The sequence below is a fragment of the Hypomesus nipponensis genome, chromosome 22, assembly GCF_054491055.1.
Source record: "Hypomesus nipponensis isolate SF chromosome 22, ASM5449105v1, whole genome shotgun sequence".
NCBI lineage: Eukaryota > Metazoa > Chordata > Actinopteri > Osmeriformes > Osmeridae > Hypomesus > Hypomesus nipponensis.
Genome location: NC_140382.1, coordinates 5,598,729 through 5,619,752, shown reverse-complemented (window position 1 = coordinate 5,619,752; position 21,024 = coordinate 5,598,729). Strand labels below are relative to the sequence as shown.

At 51.3% G+C, this 21,024-nt stretch overlaps 2 protein-coding genes across 11 annotated transcripts in view; one reads left to right on the top strand and one right to left on the bottom strand.

Moving 5' to 3' along the window:
• cdk5rap2 (CDK5 regulatory subunit associated protein 2) overlaps positions 1 to 5,183 on the top strand; it is a 36,309-nt gene extending 31,126 nt beyond the window's left edge. For 7 of the 9 annotated variants that reach the window (XM_084687310.1, XM_084687311.1, XM_084687315.1 and 4 more), the window contains 12 exons: positions 95 to 220; positions 484 to 600; positions 859 to 1,048; positions 1,572 to 1,687; positions 1,803 to 2,036; positions 2,140 to 2,223; positions 2,340 to 2,602; positions 2,732 to 2,893; positions 3,508 to 3,646; positions 3,854 to 3,900; positions 4,060 to 4,114; positions 4,635 to 5,183. In XM_084687310.1, coding sequence (XP_084543436.1) covers positions 95 to 220; positions 484 to 600; positions 859 to 1,048; positions 1,572 to 1,687; positions 1,803 to 2,036; positions 2,140 to 2,223; positions 2,340 to 2,602; positions 2,732 to 2,893; positions 3,508 to 3,646; positions 3,854 to 3,900; positions 4,060 to 4,114; positions 4,635 to 4,789 — 1,688 coding nt within the window. In that variant the 3' untranslated portion in view covers positions 4,790 to 5,183. The remainder of the gene's footprint in view (positions 1 to 94; positions 221 to 483; positions 601 to 858; positions 1,049 to 1,571; positions 1,688 to 1,802; positions 2,037 to 2,139; positions 2,224 to 2,339; positions 2,603 to 2,731; positions 2,894 to 3,507; positions 3,647 to 3,853; positions 3,901 to 4,059; positions 4,115 to 4,634) is intronic. The other 2 variants (XM_084687309.1, XM_084687316.1) reach the window with 2 other exon arrangements.
• A 192-nt stretch (positions 5,184 to 5,375) lies between these two features.
• nup188 (nucleoporin 188) lies at positions 5,376 to 20,958 on the bottom strand. Of its 2 annotated transcripts, none has more exons than XM_084687317.1 (43): positions 20,914 to 20,958; positions 20,203 to 20,257; positions 19,940 to 20,013; positions 19,762 to 19,846; positions 19,592 to 19,672; positions 19,466 to 19,510; positions 19,275 to 19,367; positions 19,052 to 19,171; positions 18,746 to 18,957; positions 18,263 to 18,377; positions 17,776 to 17,976; positions 17,120 to 17,209; positions 16,657 to 16,722; positions 16,298 to 16,417; positions 16,064 to 16,190; positions 15,545 to 15,700; positions 15,256 to 15,382; positions 14,977 to 15,064; positions 14,767 to 14,843; positions 14,533 to 14,647; positions 14,205 to 14,325; positions 13,924 to 13,990; positions 13,585 to 13,710; positions 13,146 to 13,386; positions 12,748 to 12,954; positions 12,346 to 12,515; positions 12,153 to 12,222; positions 11,994 to 12,061; positions 11,561 to 11,756; positions 11,217 to 11,294; positions 10,917 to 11,002; positions 10,129 to 10,274; positions 9,763 to 9,971; positions 9,168 to 9,368; positions 8,916 to 9,008; positions 8,670 to 8,822; positions 8,372 to 8,509; positions 8,165 to 8,239; positions 7,717 to 7,953; positions 7,446 to 7,577; positions 7,240 to 7,310; positions 7,007 to 7,136; positions 5,376 to 6,798 (listed from the first exon to the last, which is right to left on the bottom strand). In XM_084687317.1, the coding sequence occupies exons 1-43, from the start codon at positions 20,937 to 20,939 to the stop codon at positions 6,619 to 6,621; spliced, it is 5,268 nt and encodes a 1,755-aa protein (XP_084543443.1). In that variant the 5' UTR covers positions 20,940 to 20,958; the 3' UTR covers positions 5,376 to 6,618. The 2 variants fall into 2 exon arrangements, with proteins under 2 accessions (XP_084543443.1, XP_084543444.1); XM_084687318.1 differs by having other exon boundaries at positions 9,763 to 9,941.
• Positions 20,959 to 21,024: the final 66 nt, after the last annotated feature.

The window sequence follows — 21,024 nt, the reverse complement described above, 5'->3', positions numbered from 1 at the left end:
CTGCTTGAGAAAAGCTTTTGGTCTTTGTGCAGTTTGTAGGTGTCTCTGTAGATGTCACTGTGAAAGTGTGTGTGTGTGTGTGTGTGCCCATCAGACCTGCTGGCGGAGCACCTGCTGGAGATCAGGGCTCTGAGACAACGTCTAGAGGAGACCATCCGCACCAACGACCGGCTCAGAGAGCAGCTCGAGAGGAGACTGGCAGAGGTGGACCGAGACCCAGGTACACACACACACACACACACTCATGTACAGTATGAAATCACTCAACATGCATACAGTCACCTTTTTAACCTTTTCCTCAAAAGACTGTGCTACTACATGTGTTTGGGCTCCAAATTGTGGGTCGAGACTTTATCTGATTCTGGAGCTCTGCTTTGAACATTCCTAGCCATCTGTGTCCCCAGGACATATTGAGTCCCTTCTTAGGTCTGAGAACCGAGGTCAATCCTACCTGACCCTGGCTGACTGTGTGTGTGTGTCCAGCAGCCACCAACATCTTCATCCAGGGTATGGAGGACCAGGGTCAGCTGACCAGCGAGCTGCGTCTCCTCTGGGAGCAGAACCAGGTTCTGAAGGAGCAGCTCAGCCTGGGCTCCAGAGGTAGCACACACACACACACACACACACACAGACAGACACACACACGCACACACAACCACACACACACACACACAGACAGACACACACACAGACACACACAGACACACACACACACAGACACACAGACACACACACACACCCCGAGGGAGCTATTTTTACACAACAACACGTCCATAGACGTTCAATATGACACACACACACAGGCAGACACATCATCGTTGGTATATCGCCCCTCTCATCCGCACGTGTGTGTCCCAGACAAGCAGAAGGAGAATGACAAGCTGCGCGAGGCCCTGGCCAGGAGGACGGCCAAGCTGGAGCAGAGCAGGAAGGAGGCGGAGCTTCTGAGGCAGGAACACGCTCGCCTGCAGGACACGCTGGAGAGGAGCTCCCAGCAGAACAGCCAGCTGCAGGAGAGCCTGCATTACAGCAGGGAGGAGCTGCACAGGTACACACACACACACACACACACACACACACCAGCAGAACACACACCTACAGGAGAGCCCGCATTACAGCAGGGACCAACTGCACAGACACACACACACACACACACACGGATGCTCTAGCGACACTGTCGTATCGCCGTCCCAATCTCCCCATGCAACATGAACCGACACGCGCATACAACCAATTAGAAGATCCTCTCATCATCGTGACTGTGACATTACACTCTTTACGTCTTCATTATCATCATTACCATGGCAGTCAAAGGGAACCATATGTGTAATAGAGGCAGACACACACACACACACACACACACACAGTAGCGAGGACCTGTGACCTGGGCCCCAGTGAAACAGCTGAGTGGGGTGGACACCTGACACCAGGAGGCTGGTGTCAGGTGATATCTCTTCTCCTCTCCCTTTCCTGTGTGTGTGTGTGTTACTGGAATGTTGTGTGTGTGTGTGTGTGACTTGTGAGGTGATGTCAAATGTTGATGTGAACCCCCCCCCTCCCCCCTCCCCCAGGCTGCAGTGTGAGGTGAAGCACCAGAGACAGCAGCTCTCAGACAGCCAGAACCTCCTGCAGTCTCTACGCGTGGAGCTGCAGGTCTACGAGAAGATCAAGGCTGGAACACACACAGGTATACACGCACACACTAGCCCTGTGTCACAGAGAGTACTAGTATTAGTACTGGTACTAGTTAGTCTTGGTCCTGAGATTCCCATGGGGGTTTGACCCATTTTCCTTTCCTGCAGAGTCTCTTCAGGAAGCTCAGGGCCCTGGTCCTGGCTCTGGTCCTGGTCTTGGGTCTGGCTCTGGCTCTGTTCCGCTGGACCTGGGGGAGCTGCTGAGGGAGATGCGTCACCTGCGTGTGCAGCTGGAGAGGAGCATCCACACCAACACGGCTCTGAGACGGAGGCTGGAGGAGCAGCTCCACTCAGGGCCCAGCAGAGACACCATCAACATCAACTACCTGCTCTCCACACCAGGTACACACACACACACACACACGTGTTCATATACACAGACACACACGCTCTGATGTATACATAGTGTTGTTGGTAGTGTTGACCGTGTGTGTGTGTGTTCCAGAGGACGGAGGCAGGTCTCCAGGTCGTGACCCTCTCCACCACTCCTCCCACTCCCACCATGACCATCACCACTCTGATCACCATGGTAACCAAGACCCAGCAAGACTCAAGTCTACGACGGCTGGAAGGTTAATGTCATATACAGAGTCAAAGGTGAGTTTGTACTAACTCGCGTGTGTTTCTGTGCGTGCGTGTGTCCAGACGCTATGCGGCAGCCCCGGTCGGAGCAGGACGGCGAGTCCCAGTGCAGCTCCGGAGGGGAGGCCGTCCCGAGCCCCCCGTCCCGCCTGGTGCCGGGTCACGGCGCGTGGGCGAGCCGCGGCGGGCGCCACGTGCTGGGCCTGACGGAGGACCACAGCGCCCTGCGCAGGCACATCTCCCAGGCCCGCCGGCTCGCGCGCAGCATGGACACCGGCCTGCAGGAGTGTGCACACCCACTGCAGCAGCAGGGCCAGGGGAACCGGGTAAACACACGCACACACCAGTATTGTAGGCTGTATTCAAAAGGTGAAGGTGTGCAAACAGGTGTTAAGGTGTGTCAATAAGACTGTGTGTGTGTGTGTGTGTGTGTGTGTGTGTGTGTGTGTGCGCAGGCTCCAGAGCCTGGGCAGCAGCAGGTGTCAGGCCTGTGCAGCAGTGTGAGCACCATGCAGCAGGTCCTGGAGGAGGCAGCCAGGCTGCTCAAGCTCTACTGGAGGGTCTCCCTGCCTGCCAGCCCGCCCGCAGGGGAGGATGGCTCCTTCCACCACCAGCAGGTAGGAACACACGCACACAGAGGACAGGAGAACATGGACACACACACACCCTGGACACGACCACGTCGACTCCCCTTGGCAGCACACACACACTGTGCCCCGAGTCATCTGAAGCATCCAGGTCCCCAAGCCCCATCTCTCTCTGTCACTGGTGACACACGGTGTCCTCAAAGGAGCTCTGTGAAACATGAACCGCTGTTTGTGGTCGGTGGTCTGCCACAGGTGGTTAGACTGGGAACTAAATAAATGCCTGGTCTCTCCCTCTCTGATGTATTTGGCTCTTCTTGCCCTTCCATTGTCTCTCTTTCCTTTCTTCCTTCTCTCTCTTTCCCTCTCTCCTTCCTTCCTTCTCTCTCTCTCTCTCTCTCTCTCTCTCTCTCTCTCTTTCTTTCTTTCCTTCCTTCCTTCTCTCTCTTTCCCTCTCTCTCCTTCCTTCTCTCTCTCTCTTTCTTTCTTTCCTTCCCTCTCTCTTTCTTTCTTTCTTTCTTTCCTTCCTTCTCTCTCTCTCTTTCTTTCTTTCCTTCCCTCTCTCTTTCTTTCTTTCTTTCTTTCCTTCCCTCTCTCTTTTTCCCTCTCTCCTTCCTTCCTTCTCCTCCCCCCCCCCCCCCCGTCAGGAGAAGCTCCTGCAGAGTGAGGTGGCCCGCCTGAAGGCCCGGCTGTCCCAGCAGGAGAGGATGCTGAGCGGGGCGGTGAAACGTCTCCGCTCCACCAACCAGCTGAAGGAGGGCATGGAGAGGGTCATCATAGACCAGCGTACGTCCTCGCCCCACCTCACAGACCTACAGACCCACGTGGCAGTCATACACATTCACCATTTCTCTTGTAGCCATTGATGGATTGTCCTAACCAGTAAGACCTTGCATGTATAGTGTACTGACAGAAGTGGGCTGTTAGATCTGAGACTGAGTGGGTCAGGTCAAAGCAGTGACACGCCCCCTTTTCTGTGTTTTGTGACTCCAGTGGCGCTGACCCACGGAGTTCTGAAGAAGGCCCGGGGGAATCTGGAGGTGAGTTCTAGAACCAGAACCTGTAGCTGTGACCTGGTCCATCACTTAGTCCAGCCGCTAACCCCGTCTGCTTCAGGGAAGGTTCTTCTGTAATAACTCCATGAGCTGGTGTCTCTTATCTCTCTCTCTTCTTCCTTGTTCATATGGGTCAAATGTCAGACAAATTATTACACCCTCTTTGGCCCGAAGGGCCAGTCTGGAGGCCCAGAGGAAGGTTAGTGTGTGTGTGTGTGTGTGTGAGGCACAGGGCTTCAGTGTTAAGTCATCCTGCATGACTCATTATTTTTAGTACGCTAACTTTTGGTTTCCTCCAAAAGTTGTTGAATTCAAGAGTTTGTTTATCTGGAAAAGGTGTTCTTGTGGAATGCTTTCGCATTAAATGGTTTTCAAACCTCTAGGCCCAAAAGCATGCTGGGACCTAAACCTCTTCAGCTTTGATGTTCCTAGGCTGGGCGGTTGATGGATGCATGAATTGACCATTTCCCATAAATCCATTCCCTGTTCATTCACCCTTTGTCCAGATATTGTGACCAAAATGCTGTTATTGACAGTTGCTGGTTTTTAAAGTAACCCTTTTATTTAATCGAAAAGCTGCATGGATCAAACAAACCTGTTGGCTAAAAAGATTTGTTTTGTGAGGTTTACCCATCACACTTGTCTGTGTGTGTATGTTTGTGTGTTTAATGATGTTTTATCTACATTGATGTGATTATCCTTATCTTCTTCTCCTTTAGGAGGTGCCAGTCAGTGGTCAGTAGGACTCAGAACGGCAGGAGCCCCGCAACAGGAAGTGACTGTCCAGCTTCCTGTTCGGAGCCTCCACGGAGACAGACACTCGGAATGCTCGGAGGAGAGGAACAGCGACGCCTCCTCGCACTGTAGCTACTAGACCACACTCGGCTTTTAATGCTACCTAATGGCCCCGCCCCTTTCCCCTGATGTAGTACTGTCTTATCTGCTCATTGGTTCTCTTTGAAATATGCAAATGATGTATTTAGGAAGTTGTACTGTATTCCAAGCACTTCTGCCTCATCAGACCTATTTTTTGGTACGCAGGTTGTAAAAGATTATTTTTATTATGTAACAGGCTATTTTGTCCAGCTCTTGTAAATATGAAATTTGAACATTTTATTTCTTTAATAATTTTCCTTTATCCTTTTTATATGACAGATTGAGGAGAGATGCCTTATCAGTTGTTCCTGTAAACTTACTGTACTTTACTCCTGGGCTATTGTATGTTTTGAGTTCAAATTCAAAAAGAAAAGTAAATTGTTGCTTTTGAACCCGTGCTCATTCAAATTGTTTAAACCACCCGTTTATACCTCAACATGTTGCTCAAAAGGACGGGTGCCAATAGTAATCTCCTACAGACACACTGTAATATATACTTTAATGACAAAATACATACACTAATAGTAGTAAACTATGGCAAGGCACAAACAAAAACAATTCAAGCAAGTACGATGCTACACTGGTACTTCTACAAAAGCTCCTTTATTATCATATAAATGTATTTTTTTCAATAAAGGGAGGGGGTATACATCTTGACCACTATGTCAGTATAAACAGCTGGAAAGGAGTCGATTGTATCGTTTAACAGGAAGAAGCGAGGAGTTTGGAAAAATTGCAGAAAACATCACAGCACAAAAGGAGAATGTTTAAAAATAGAATTGAATATATAGCAAAAGTATACCCCGTCCGGACATTATAAAAGTCACGGGGGAGAGATGTAGCAAACAGATTCAGAATACAGAGTAACTACCAGTACTGACTTCCTATGGTAAGCTTTCCTGACAGGTCACTGGTACATAACATGTATAATGTAAATTCGGTTAATGTGCCCTTCACAGGATAATCATCCTACATGCTTAGTTTCCTCTGCTTGGCACCACATGAGGGAAGTCGAGGTTGACCTATAAAACTAGGTCTGTGGAGAGTCAAAAACAACACATTCGATAGCACCGAGATCTTTTACAACTCAAAGACCGGTTCCCTTATAGACTCCCCATGTGAAGTTTGCTAGGTTTCACTTCTGGATGCCGACTCTGCCTTGTAGACATCGAGTAGACCGACTGAAGACTTTGGTCTGCGTGCATCGGGCCTCAGAGAGACTGGTTGGTTGTGGTAGAGAGGATCCACTGGAGCTTCAGAGATCAGGGTCTATTCATTTACTAGCCCAGCTGAGCTCAATCTCAAGTCCCCACGCCAATACAATGTTTGTTTGGCAAAATCGAATCAATTAAACATCCTCATAAAAGGTGGCCTGTGTACTGGCACCCAATAAGTGAGCAGGAACACAAACAAGTAATCAATCGCTGTGCAGGCACTCAAACCGGTAGCCAGTCACAGAGCCTGGATTTACTGTGCATTCAAATATCAGGTTCGATGGAGACAGTAGCACCATGTTTATGTTAGCACTTGGAAGTTCTTAGTTGTACACATTCTTACAATGATTCACCCATTGTAAGAATTAAGGAGGCGAGTGTCTCGCGTCACCGCTCTGCCTGTACTTTGGCTCACCCAGGAACGGAGCTACGCATCAAGACAGCTGTCGAGCCGTGTGTCTCGGCTTCGAATTCTACATCCTCACTTTTTTTGTTTGTTTTTTTTTTTTACAATTTTTTCCTTTTTAAATACCCTTTCACCCCACCAACTTGTCCTCCTGTGTGGTCCTTGTATCCGTTTGTATCCTGGTTCTTCGGGCTCTCCGGGCGGGTCTTATCCCTGAACGTGTCTGACGAAGGCCTGCACCAGCTGGATGAACGGCTCCTGGCCCTCGTGGCTGGCCTTGGAGCCCGAGGTGGAGGGCTTGGTCTGGGGGGAGGGCAGCAGGCCGCCGGCCGGGGAGGAGGGCGAGCCCCGGCGAAAGTGCCGGGCCAGGCTGGACAGCAGGGTGCTCTGAGGGGGAGGAGGGTGGATACATGTTGAGCGGAATGTTCCTTTAAGCATAAATGTGACCTGAAGGTCTGCTAAGGGACAAGAGGGCCGAACATTTAGAAAAAGACAGTTTAGAGCAGAGAAAAGAGAAGAGATAAATATAAAAATAAAAGGGTGAGAAAGGAAGAGGGGGGGAGAGGAGAACCGAGGCAGGGGGAGGGAGACGCACCAGCTCAGAGCTCAGCTCCTGCTTCTGCCTCTGCTTGTCCCTGGGGGGGGTGCTGGGGTCTTTCAGACAGCGCACCGCCTGGGAGATCAGCACGTAGAAGCAGTTCTCCATGGTGAACATCAACAGGGACCTGGACACACACACACACACACACACAGAGAGAGTTACAGAGATGTTCCGTAGATATAAGGCATCTTTATATTCCTGTGAGCCTCTCTTGTCCAGCTCCTTACTTCAGGGCCTGGACCTCCTCAGACGAGACCAGGAACGCCACACTCAGGGAGGCCGGCTCCTTCTTCTCCACCTGAGCACACACACACACACACACACACACACACAGAGTTAGCCACTCCACAACAGGACCCCCCTTAGCACACAGTGGAACAGAGTCGACGGCCGCACACAACAAGGAGACATGTGGAGGCGCGGGAACAACTACCTCTCCCAGCATGCTTAGCGCCACGTTGATGGTGGCCAGCAGGGTTCCGAAGGAGGGCGCCACGTCCGAGTCGAAGGCCGGGTTGGTGAAGCTAAAGACGAAGAGAGTCCGGTACTCTGCCAGGTCCATACACTGGAGGAAGGAGGGAGTCACAGAGTGATGAGGGACAACGAGGGACTTGCAGCAAAAAGAAGAGATCTGCCAGCCAGAGGCCCGGGGCCCCCAGCTCCGGGGGAAGCGGGTGCTGTCGAGGGCCTGGGAAGGTGCTGACCTGGTCCAGCAGGATCTGACAGCAGTCGGGGGTGAAGCGCTGCAGGGTGGCCAGGGTCTTGGACAGGATCTTCAGCAGGCTGCACTGCACGGCCAGCACGGCCTTCTGCTCCACCTCCTCCCTCTCCCCGCCCGCTCCTGCTGCGGCTCCTCCCCCGGCCGCAGGCTTGGAGGGGGGGTTGGGGGCACGCTGGGGTCGGGGGAGGGAGTTGGGGGGGAGCGCCTCGCCGTTCTTTGCCTGCCGGTGGGGAGGTGGTGACCTTTTACAATCTGAACTCATTCACACAGCCAAGTAAGCCGCTTGTATAATGTTTGTGTTGAGCATTTCAGAACTTCAATTATAATTGTTCCATTATGACGTGTGCGTGTTTCAGGTGAGTGTGGTAGTCTTGGGCAGTGCCGGCAGGTGTGAGTGTGGTAGTCTTGGTGTGAGTGTGTGTTGGTCTGACCTGGAGGTAGTGGTGCAGCATCTTCTTGCTGTGGAGGAGGTAGGTGCAGGTCTGACACAGGTAGCACAGGTTCACCTGAGGAGACACGCGCAATGAAACATGAAGAGGGAGGCTCTTTTGGTACAGGTGTGTGTGTGTGTGTGTGTGTGTGTGTGTGTGTGTGTGTGTGTATGTGGGGACCTGTGTAAGTGTGTGTGCGCCCCTCACCTGGATGTCCAGCAGCAGCTTGGGCAGGTGGAACTGCCACTCCTTAGAGAAGCTGGACAGCTGAAGCAGGAAGCCCACCGTGTGGTCAGCCTCGTCCAGACACACCAGGCTCTGCACCGTACGCACCGCGTTCAGACACTGGGGGAGGGGAGGGAGGGAGGGAGGGATGAGAGGGGAGGAGGGAGGGAGGGAGGGAGGGAGGGAGGGAGGGGAGGAGTAGTTGGGTAGTTGCTTGTTTAGACTCAATGTGGAATTTGCCATGTGAATCCTCAGGTGACACACACACACACACACACACCTGCAGGATGCGCTCCTGGTGGACTCCTAGGAAGTCGAGAGCCTCGTTGATGAAGTTGTAGCGCAGGGTCTTCAGCAGGCTCTCCATCAGAGACATGCAGAGACGATACACACCTGGCCAGCAGGGGGCATCCTGGGGCTTGCGGGAGAACGCCTGAGGAGAACACACACGCATTGAGACACACACACACACACACACCAAAATGTGAAACGAATCATCAGGAGGTCAGCTGGTCGCAGTGTTCACCTGGGAGGCTCCATTGGAGTGGACTTCGTAGACGCTGAGGAGAGGCAGGCAGATACTCTGGATGACTCCAGCTCCAGCCACCGCTGCTGCCCCCTGCATGACCACACACACACACACACACCAGGCTCATTCAGATTCACCTCAGGCACCAGCCAGTAATGGTTGCATTTGTGTGTGCATGTGCCGTGAGTGTACTTGTGGAGTGTGCGTGTCCCTGGGGCATGTGTGTGTGTGTTTTCTACACGCCCCTACCTGGGGCGTGCGGGCCAGCGTGAGCAGCAGGTGCAGCACAGCCTCGGTGAAGTAGAGGTTCTGTTTGCAGCGCAGGCTCAGTTCCAGAGCACTGAGGACAGAGGGAAGAACCGGAACCTTCCTCAGCACCAGAACCCAGTGTTCCCCGTCCTCGTCCACGCGACACAGCTCCTTAGCCAGGTGGAGCGCGAGCACACACACCTGACAGAGAGAGAGAGAGACAGAGAGAGAGACAGACAGAGAGAGAGACAGACAGAGAGAGAGACAGACAGAGAGAGAGACAGACAGAGAGAGAGACAGACAGAGAGAGAGACAGACAGAGAGAGAGACAGACAGAGAGAGAGACAGACAGAGAGAGAGACAGACAGAGAGAGAGACAGACAGAGAGAGAGAGAGACAGAGAGAGAGACAGACAGAGAGAGAGACAGACAGAGAGAGAGACAGACAGAGAGAGAGACAGACAGAGAGAGAGACAGACAGAGAGAGAGACAGACAGAGAGAGAGAGACGGAGACAGGACATGAGGGAGATCAATTCAAACTAAATGGAACGGTATTCTCCTTCAGTCCTGGTTCAGATCCCGCCCCCTCCCTCACCCCGTCTCTCTGGTCCTTCTGCAGGCTGCGGGGGTTGTCCGTCTCCATGCTGTCCTTGTCCTCCAGCCCCTCCCCCAGCGTGGCCATGTGACGCGTGCTGTCGATCAAGGCCAGCGCCTCGTCCTGCACCGTCTCGCACACACACAGCAGCAGCTGGGGCAGCTGGGAGATCTCTCCACCTGGGGGCGGGGGGCAGAGGGACAGGCGGTCTGAAGCAGGTTGAAGCGCGCACACACACACGGGTGGTTAAACAAGAACACACACACACACTACCATCCAACCCCACACAGGGTAATCACCACACACACACACACACACACACACACACACACACACACACACACACACACACACACACAGACCCACCGTTGAGCCCCTGTATCTGCAGGACAGATATGAGGGCAGAGAACACCTTGGCCTTGGTCCTCTCCACCAGGTGCTGGTCGGCCTGCAGGACACTCTCCAGGATCAGGGACAGGGGGGACAGAACGTCAGGGGCCCCCGCCACCAGACTGGGGGGGGGGGGGGGGTTAGTTTCTCAACATCAGAAGATGATGATCCAGTTTTGTCCTTTATATGTGTGCCTTGTCTTGCATTTTACGCGTTAGAAGTATTCGTTGTATGACAGGTTTTATAATATTGTGTATGGATGCACTGTATAAAAAGAAGAATGGAGATATATTTGGGGAAGTTATGGTTTGTGAAAAGCCTTTAAAAGAAAGGGAATTACACTGGCCCACAGAACCCAGCTGGTGTAGGAGCAAGTGTTAGTGATGTGTGCTGTTTGGAATACAGTAGACCAACACAGCTGTGTGTACTGTGACAGGAGGAACCACTGTACTGGAATATCCTCGTTTGTGCAAGCCTCTTTCAAGGCTTGTCACAAATCCCAACATACCACAAACCTCTTTCTTTCTTCTTCCGTATGTATGGCGAGCTGATTCTATAATGTATCGCTAATGAAACTGGCTTCAGCTTTAAACCACCGCCAGTTCTAAAAGCCACACGAATCGCATGACGATTCAAGGCATCGTCAGCGAATGACTTCACCGCTCATCTCTTGCCAGCATCAAAAAATCCCCCCCAAAAAACAACTCTGGATGTGTTTCCCATATTCCCTGTCTGCCCTGCCTGTGCAGTCAGGTGCTGTTTACCTTCTCCACTGCTTGAGCAGGATGAGGAGCAGGGTGGCCATCATGGAGCCCAGACGCAGACAGGGCACGGAGGAGGGCACCAGCAGCTGGGAGAGACACACACTTTACTGATACTGGAGCAGCGAGGGAGGGAGGGAGAGAGACTAGGACTTTACTAGGGAGCCAAGGACGGATAGAGGAAGAGAGAGAGAGGAAGAGAGAGAGAGAGACAGAGAGAGAGAGAAGGACTTTTTTTGAAGTCGTGGAGTTGAGAGAGTGAGATGAGGAGCTGGATGATGGCGCGTCGCCGTGACAACTCACAGCAGCCTTGGTGGCGTCCAGGACGTCCATGAAGAGCTTGAGCTTGGTGGAGTCATCTGTCAGCTGCATCACGTCTGACTGGACAACACAACAGCCAGTCAGAACACTGCTCTACGCCTGGGGACCGTTCGGAACCAGAAATAGTGGCAAGCGCATCCAAACTACTACTGATTACCGTCTGTCAATCAAGCTTTTCAATTCCGTCAACAGACTACAATATCATATTTAGATCGTACAGAGAGAGAGCACTGAGTAAGAAAGAAAAAGCACAGTGTGTGTGTGTGTGTGTGTGTGTCTGTGTGTGTCTGTCTGTGTGTGTGTGTGTGTGTGTGTCAGACCCGTACGTGGCTGGTGGACAGTATGAGCAGCATGCGCCAGGCTGAGATGAGCATCTGGATCTCAGAGAAGGCCCGCACCCCCTCCTCCTCCGTCTCTGCCACCTGCACCACCAGGGACTTGACGTACTGAGACCAGAACTCGTAGCGCCGCCCGCTGGAGAGCTTCTGCAGTGCGTCTTTCAGAGACTGCTCCAGGGAGCCACTGGAAAAACAGCACAGCATGATCTAAATATACCATTCTTATCAAAAACTGTACAGGGATCAATTACGGGTAGAAAACATAATTTTGTCAAGTGCTCAGGCTACTGCTAAAAACGGCCTTGTTTACCAGGCATATACTCATTGGAATTCTAGAAGATTCAGTGTGATCCATTAACACAAAGACAACAGTGCTCCAGTCAGGAAGTGAAGCAGTGGTAGCCATGTTTGATTCTTTTACCTGACGACGTAGTAGATTTCCAGCCCGATGATCTTCATGACAAAGGCACACGTCTCCAGCACACAGGGCTGGGTGAGAAGGTGAGAGTCAGATTTCTCCTCTCAGATCGCTACTGTGATATTTATAATAATCTCTAGGTGTGTGTGTCAGGTTCCTCACCTCAGTGCTGTCGGAGGGGGGGGGGAGCGATGCAAAGAGGGGGGTGGTCAGGTTCTCCCAAAACTTCTCTCTGAAGGGAGAAAAACATTTTTAAGGACCCATTACAAAAAATGTGCATCGATTGATTGTCGCAATTTTATACTAAAAGAAGTTGCTTAAGTGTGACACGTGTGTGTGCGTGCTGGTGTCTTACTTGGTGCGCAAGACGGAGATGGCGCTGTCGCGGCGGTCCTGCCAGAGGGCGTGCAGGAAGGCCATGGCAGCTCGCTGTAGCAGGGGGGGGCACCAGTACTGCCCCCGCTGGCCAGAGTCGATCAGGTCCAGAACCACCTGCAGACAGCTCCACTCTCCCAGCAGGAACTCCTGGGGACGGGGAGGGAGGAGAAGAGGGAGAGTAGGAGACCAGGACACGGGAGGAACAACAAAGAAACAGAAGAAACACAGAGAGAGAAAAGATTCACATGTATTAACATGAGCTACCATGTTGTCCATATGACAATAGGTTAATTGGGAAACAAATGAAGATGTGCAGGATTGGCCCAAAAAAGCCTGCCTTTTCTCAGACATCCTTGCCCCCGTGGCAAGCGCCTCTCACCTTTGACCCCTCGCTGCCGTCCTTGACCTCCAGGTTGAGGAAGAGCTCGATGAGGCCGGGCTGCGTCTCCACGGCGACGGTGAGGAACTCCAAGGTCATGACCTTGATCCTCATGTCCTCGGTGCGGCTCTGGAGGCGCGTGAGGAAGGCGTCCCGGATGGCGGCGGCGTCGATGCCCAGGCAGGCGTACACGGACATGGGCGCCACCTGGACAGGGGCAGGACACAGACGGGGACAACGGGGCCATCAGATAACTCCCACTGGCATCACTGCTGCTACTGCAACACATGCTCGTGTTTCTGCTCCAGCACTACTTCAACTGCATCAGAGAGAGCTAAGAGCCACCAAGTTGTGACAGACAGACAACTACTACTACTGAAGTACAACTGATACCCTACCGTGGCCAGCCGCTTGAGCAGCTGGATGGCGAGGCGAGGCAGGGCGGGGTCGTGCTTGTGGTAGATGTACTTGGCCAGCACGGAGATGAGGTTGTTGCCGTGACCACCGTGCTGCGTGAGCGCCTGCTCCAGGGGGGACACCAGGTCGGAGGGGGGCTTCAGGCGGATCACGTTGTTGGTGACGGAGAAGGCCAGCTTCACCGTCTGGATCAGGATCTGACCCGGGCTCTCAGAGCCCCCACTGGAGAGAGAGAGAGAGAGAGAGAGAGACAGAGAGACAGAGACACAGAGAGAGACAAGGAAGGAGAGAGAGAGAGGAGAGAGAGAAGGTCCCAGGTGAGTCTAGTCCCAGGTGAGTCTAGTCCCAGGTGAGTCTAGTCCCAGGTGAGTCTAGCCCCAGGTGAGTCTAGCCCCAGGTGTGTCTAGCCCCAGGTCCTACCTGCTGGGCTGGGCAGCCAGGACCACGTCGATGGTGTCCACCCCCACGCCCATGATGTTGACCACGGCCTGGCCGGCCTCCGTGTTGGCCAGGCTGTAGATGCACAGGGACTGCAGGGTGGGCGTGCTGGAGGAGAGAGACACGGGGGGAAGAAGTGTGTGAGAATGTGGGGAAAGGGGAACACAAGAGGCAGCTATTTTTGATACACAAAAAAAAAAGACAACACGCTCTTTTGGTCATTTTCATCTCTGGGTGTTCACAATCCTGTCAACCAGTCATCTCATTTTACAACACTAGGCGGCGCTGTCTGTCCTTCATCCGACCCGGGGTGTACCATACCTGCCCTGGTCCTCTCCCTCCGGGCTCAGGTTGAGGATGGCGTGGACCAGCTCCAGGATCAGGCACCCTGCGACAGGGAGGAGAGGAGAGAGGAGAGGAGGACAGGAGGAGAGGAGGGAGGAGAGGAGGGCAGAGGGGGAAGAACAGAGGTATGACGAGGGAAGAAGGAAAGATGAGAAGCAGCGAGGTGCAAAGAAAACACTCAACGTGTCTCTGGAGTAAAATACCCATCTAAAGTCATGTGACAGGTGCAGTGGCCGAGCCCCTGGCCTGGCCCTCACCTATCCTCTCCCTGACCCCGTAGGTGTTGTAGCGCCACTTGTGGTAGGTGGGCAGCATCTCTTTGAGCACCAGCAGCACACAGGGGATCAGACCTTTGCTCTGGGTGCTGCCCAGCTGACCCTGTGTGAGTGTGTGTGTGTGTGGGGGGGGGGAGAGATAGAGAAAGGTGGTCAGAGAGGAAAAGGGGAGTAGAAACCGCAAAGGAGGTGGACAGAAAGTGTGTGAGAGGGAAAACAGCAACCCCACTACAAGCAGGATGCATTCATGACATACATGCATTCATGACGTCATGTGCTTAACAGGCACTCGAGTTCATGGGGGCGTTACCTTGACGAGGGTGGTCAGGAGACGGAGGAAGGCGATGGTGACGGAGTACTCCCCCCTCGGCTGCTCGATCAGGACCAGCAGGTTACCGTAGTTACCCGCTTTCATCCCCTCCGCGCTTGAAGAAAGAGGGGGGGAACTTTGCGTCAAATTACATGAACCTCAAATGACAACAGTTGATTAACACACCACCTCCAAATACTTGGTACGACCCGAATGTGGCCTTTGAACGCCTACCTGATGGACTGTGCCATGTTGGCTGGAGGGGACGAGGCAAAGGGAAGGAAGCCCGTGTGGTGTAAACTGGACCAAACCTAAGAAGAGAGAAGAAAAGCAACAAACACATTGAGCCGGTGCGTGTGCTGTAACACAGAGACAACGCCCTCATTTTGACCCCGGTCAGACATATTATAACCCCGGGTTAGGAGGGATGATCGTTAATCCCACCTTGCCGGGCATCCTGGCCGCCAGGACGATGAGGCAGTTGACGCAGGAGGCGATGACCTCCACCGGAGGGTTGATGACTGACGTGAGCCTGATGGAGGGGGGATGAGAGGCAGGAAAAGAGAAATCAATCTGTGGAGGTTGAGACCTCACATTCATTTAGGTCACAGTCTAACCACCTGTGGGAGACCACAGACGAACAGGGGTTCATGCTTCATAGAGATCATTTGAGACATCTGTATGAGAACAGTCTCTGTGTGTGCGTGTGTGTGTGTTCCCCACCTCTGCAGCAGCATGTAGATGCGTGAGGTGAGAGGCAGGAGACAGTCAGACACAGTCCAGTCAGTGCTGATGACCTTATGGATGAGGTCCAGGATGGGCTTCACTCTCTCACAGTGCAAAATCACATCTAGACAGGGACCAGAGGGGAGCGAGAGAAAGAAGGAAATAACACGCCAAAAATAGAGTCTCATTATAATGTAATCACATTTTTGTTCAACAGGATATGAGCGTGCATGTAGAAGCTTGTGTGTGTGTGTGTGTGTGTGTGTGTGTGTGTGTGTGTGTGTACCTGCGGTGGAGACGACATGCAGCAGCATCTCGATCTCGCAGGTGAAGAGGGTCCAGGCGCTGTAGGAGTAGTCCCAGCGGACCACGTAGCCCTGCTGCCCCACACACACCTGGCCCAGGACCCCCTGGGGCACACGCAGGTTGGTCTGGCCCACACCTGGGGGGGAGACCAGACACCAGGAGAGGGAGAGAGAGACCAGCAGAGAGAGATCAGGAGTTAAAGACCAGGACAGAAAGACACCAGGAGAGAGACCAGCAGAGAGAGAGATCAGGAGTTGGAGAGCAGGAGAGAAAGAGACCAGGAGAGAGACCAGGAGAGAGAGAGATCAGGAGTTGGAGACCAGGAGAGAAAGAGATCAGAGAAAAGAGACCAAAAAATGACATTAGGAAAGGAACAAGTGAGAACACAGAATTTGCATAGATGTGACATAACGGCATGCGTGCACACACGCACGCGCACACACACACAGCTGAATCAAGTCTGAACGGTTCACACACACACGGGTCCAGCTGAACACACCTAGAGGGTAGAGCAGCTTGGGAGTCTGTCTCCTCCACAGAGTCTCGTCCTCTCTGGAGATGATGTCACTGGGCTTCTGCTTGTAAACCTCTGTGTAGAAGGACATCTTGTCCAGGAACGTGTACACCTGATACACACACACACACAAAAGTTCAAAATAAGAGTTCAAATTTCATTTGGAATTGTTGGGTGAGTGAAAAAAAAAAGAGAAAATAAGCTTGTGTGGGTGTGTACCTTCTTAGCGGTGGACTTGTCAGAGAGAAGAGCGGTGAGCAGCTGTAGCAGTGGGCCAGTCTTATGAGGGAACATTCCTACAGCACTGTCCAGGACCATCCCCAGACCCAGGTTAGGCTTCTGACAAACACAACCAGTGGAAACACATGAGGATCAACCAAACACAGGATGACACAGTTGGAGATTTACACACTCCCCTTGTTTGTATGACACATCATTTCAAGTCAGAAAAAGGACAGCCTTGATTTGAATTTGATGAGTCATTCCAGTATCTTGTCCACAGCTTTTACCATCTGATAAGAGCGCCAAGCCTACATGGAGGACATCCGTTTCCCTTGTGGAGCCATGCTCCTGCTTACCGTTTCCCAGAAGAGCTCGGCCAGGCTGGGGGCAGACAGGACCTCGCAGGCCGCGTTGATCAGGTGCTGAGGGACAACGACACATCAGGCTCGTTAGCTCGTTAGCCATCATACCTTTGGAGGTAAAACTTCATGGAGGTTTTAATAGCGATGATACATCAGCTAAGCTAGGTTATCAATTTTAAAGGCCAGTGATTTATCCACTAAGCTAGGTTTTCAGTAAGGCCAGTAATTGATCCACTAAGCCAGGCTATCAGTAAGGCCAGTGATTTATCAGCTAAGCTAGGTTATCAGTAAGGCCAGTGATTTATCAGCTAAGCTAGGTTATCAGTAAGGCCAGTGATTTATGCGCTAAGCTAGGTAATCATCAGTAAGGCCAGTGATGTATGCGCTAAGCTAGGTTATCATCAGTAAGGCCAGTGATGTATGCGCTAAGCTAGGTTATCAGTAAGGCCAGTCCTACCTGCTGGCTGCCCAGAGTCTCCTCTTCAAAGGACGTGACGACAAAGGACAGGAGACCGTAGATGCACATCCTGGCTGTACTGGCCGTGCACTGGGAGGAGAAGAGAGAACATGAGGAGCTTTAAACATCCTTATGATGAGCTTTAAACATCCTTAAGAGGAGCTTTAAACATCCTTAAGAGGAGCTTTAAACATCCTTAAGAGGAGCTTTAAACATCCTCAACATGAGCTTTAAACATCTTTAAGAGGAGCTTTAAACATCCTTAAGATGAGCTTTAAACATCCTTAAGATGAGCTTTAAACATCCTTAAGAGGAGCTTTAAACATCCTTAAGATGAGCTTTAAACATCCTTAAGAGGAGCTTTAAACATCCTTAAGATGACCCAACATCACTGGTGTCGCTCATCGGTTATCGCTTCCGTCCTCACTTGCCCACTCAAGTTCAACATTAGGCCCTCACACATGCAACTGACCACCTGCGATAAACCCCATATCAGCAAGCTATGCCACCGAAAAGATAGCTATTTAAATGGCACGGCTGGGCGGTATTGATACTGAGGAATGAGTTGAACCAATTGAACTTAGCTACACATGCCTACGTATAGGTGTTTGCGAGGTGAGTGTGTGTATGTGTGTCCATCATGCCCTGCTACTCACGTTGTTGCCCGAGCCCCCGAGGCCCTGCAGCATGGGGGTGAGGTACTGGAACACCCCCAGCTGCAGCGCCGTGTTCCCTATGCGCCGCACCACCGGGCTGGCCTCCTCTGGGCTCAGCGTGTGCCTCAGTAAGACCCAGGCCAGCAGGACCGGGCCGTGGTGAGGAATGTCCCCCAACGTCAGGAGCAGCTGGTCCATCTCCTGGAGACGCGGAGCGAAGGAGAGAGGATGGAGAGACAGAGATATGGGCAGAAAGGTGGAGAGATGGATGGAGAACTTCAGGAATGCATTGGGATGAATAGAGAAGACTGTACGTTTTAAAGATGAATTGTCTATGTGGACTCGGCCACGGCTATCCTTGTCTCATACATGAAACATGACGCGAATAGCGGAACCGACTGCAAGTCGCGGTTTCTATGTTCATCTTCCCAACCGGGCTGTCTTGTGCAGATGACCTGATCCTGGCTGTAGGTGTGGCCTTGCGTACCTTGCAGATGACGGGGTTGCTGGAGAACTGGTGCTGCTCGGTGCGGTCCTCCAGAGCGCACTTGTGCAGGAAGTCGATGTCCATCCCCTCCACCAGGATCAGAGAGCTGAAGTATCTGCATGACACACAGGCACACACAGAGGACGATGTTGGATGTCGACAAAAGGGACAACCGTCATGTTCCGTCCTCTTGACGAGGGAGAAAAATAACGTTTCTGGAATGTTCCAACTGGAATTGGAGCAACCTCGCACCTAAAAACACTTTCATTCCATTTTTATTTACATACATACACAGCCGTCTGAATTTCGGATCAACCGTCAAAACAGAGTTTAAACTCGTACGCTATTATAGAAAAAGCCTCCCACAGACTCAGGGAATTGTCGTCATTATGTGATTATATACACAGACTATTTGCAGTGCTTTGGAAGTCTCTGCCCACTTATTTAGTTCCAGATGAATCTCAGAAGCAGCCTGCTGCTCACCCTATGCGGTCAACGAGGGCATCCATGCTCTTGTCCACCAGGTGCCTGTTGGTCTGGCGCTGGCCGAAGCCCTGCTCCTTGAACATCTTGGTGAAGCCGAGCAGGTCGGTGGGGCCCATCTCAAAGTAGGCATAGTACAGGAAGAGGATCTCCAGCAGCAGAGACTGCTCCCTCAGACACTGGAGAAACCACCGAGACACCTGCCTCTCTGTCTGCAACACACACACACACATACTGCATAGGAAGAGCTGGTCCTGGGTGAGCACACCTAAGCTCAGATAGTGAACCAGGGCTCAAACGCCTCACCATGAGGTTGCCGTGGGTCTCCCATGTCGGGGCCTCAGCCTTGAAGAGAGTCTCAAACTGCTTCTGGTAGTTGGTCACCAGTTCCTTCTCCAACTTGCTCACGCAGTTGGAGTACTCCGCCTTGATCAAACAGCAACACACAAACAGATTACGAAAGAAACCTCGCGCGTGTAACTCCACAGGTGGCGCGTGAGAAGGGACGACGCTTCCGGCGGCTGCTCACCCGGTACGGGTGACGTTCGTCCTGGAAGTACGTCAACAGCAGGAGCACACATCTCAGCAGACACACGCGCTCCTCGTAGTAATAGTCTGCCACCTGGGGAGAAAACACACACGCACAGATTTACAAATACGTTTCTGCGAGAGGGTGACCCAAACTTCTTCACGGTATTGCTGTCGGGGGGGAGTGCCTACTTTGAGAATGAGGGCTTGGCTCTGTCGCTCATCTTGAAGGACAGCCTTTGATGGAAAATAACACAAGTCAAGACTTGTTTCGTTTTTTTTTATGTACACACACACACACACAGACAGACGCATCACCTTGAGTGAATTCCGAGTCCCTCTGTAGTCTTCCTGTAAGTAACACTGCAGAATATGCACACTTTGTTGTTCGCTGAGACCCTAAAACAATCACACATTCCACAAGATAAGTACAATACTTACAGATTCAGTCTGACAGCTCTTGAAGGAAGTTGAAGTTAGTTACCTACCAGTACTTTACTGATCCTTAGACCAAAGTCTTTCAATGTCTGTGCAACATCTTTGTCAGCTTTTAGTTTATCTGCTGACGATGAACTACAAAATAAACAGATATATAGTGATCATCATGCAGACTGTTGAAAAGTATTCAACTTAAAAATGTGAGTACTCAAATTGACACCACCATACCTTGGCGCTTTGTAGTAACTCAATCCCTGCAGTAACCTCTCCCAATTTCTGTCCAACTCTGCTTCGATTTGAGCCTTTGTCCATACACAATGGACAAAGTCATTAAAGGATAGTATTTTTTATTCAGATAAACACCAATAAATAAGTTCAGAATTCTCGTAACTACTTTGTACGTTAATAAGATGTTAACTGAGGCATACAACAAATCCACACAGTCCACTGTTTGTAATATCTGGTATAAGACAGAGGAAATCTTGACATACCGGCTCCCGCAACGCAGATCTGCCAAGTAAGATGGTCCATAACTCTCGACTGCTCCTGTGTGGATGTAATATGCTACGTCTTAATGTTATGAAGCCATGATTATTATCATACTAATATACCACTCACATGCTATTGTAACAACAGCCAAGAACACTGATATTGTATTTCAAAAACTCAGTCATTCGTGAAATGTCAAATACATATATTGATAAAATGCATAGACCATTACACTACTACATCATGTATTACATGACAGATTGTTGCGACGCATCCTCCACGTCTTGCAGCTGTCCCGCACATTTTTGCTAGCTAAATAGCTAGCGTGCCGTTAGCTAGCTTTTTCAGGCAATAAAACCCCAAAGCACTGCTATTCAGATACCGCTTAGTCACTCAAGTATTCATTAGCAAATTTGCCTGGTTGACTAAGAAGAACTTCTAAGCTGTTGGTATTGCATGCTGTTGTCTAGCAGCATGTGATTGAAAACTATCGACCGCGCTTCACTGCCATTCAAAAGAAAGGCAAAAAGCTAGCTGGCTAAAGTTAGCTTACAATACAGCTTGTTTGAGAAACACAAAGTGTGACAAGACATTTAGCAAATATCCTAACTTTAACACATGCAAGCATATTTATAGACTTGACATAGCTTTTGATTCCTAAAACAATTAGTTATATAAGTTTCTTTCATTAAGTTAGCTCGTCAGCTAGGTACCTGACACACATCTCCGAGTTCGCCATCTTCTTGTCTGCCACCTGATTGGTTGCTTCGCACAACATGCACCCGCGTCACGTAGCCTGAACGTTTCATATTTATTTTTAATGC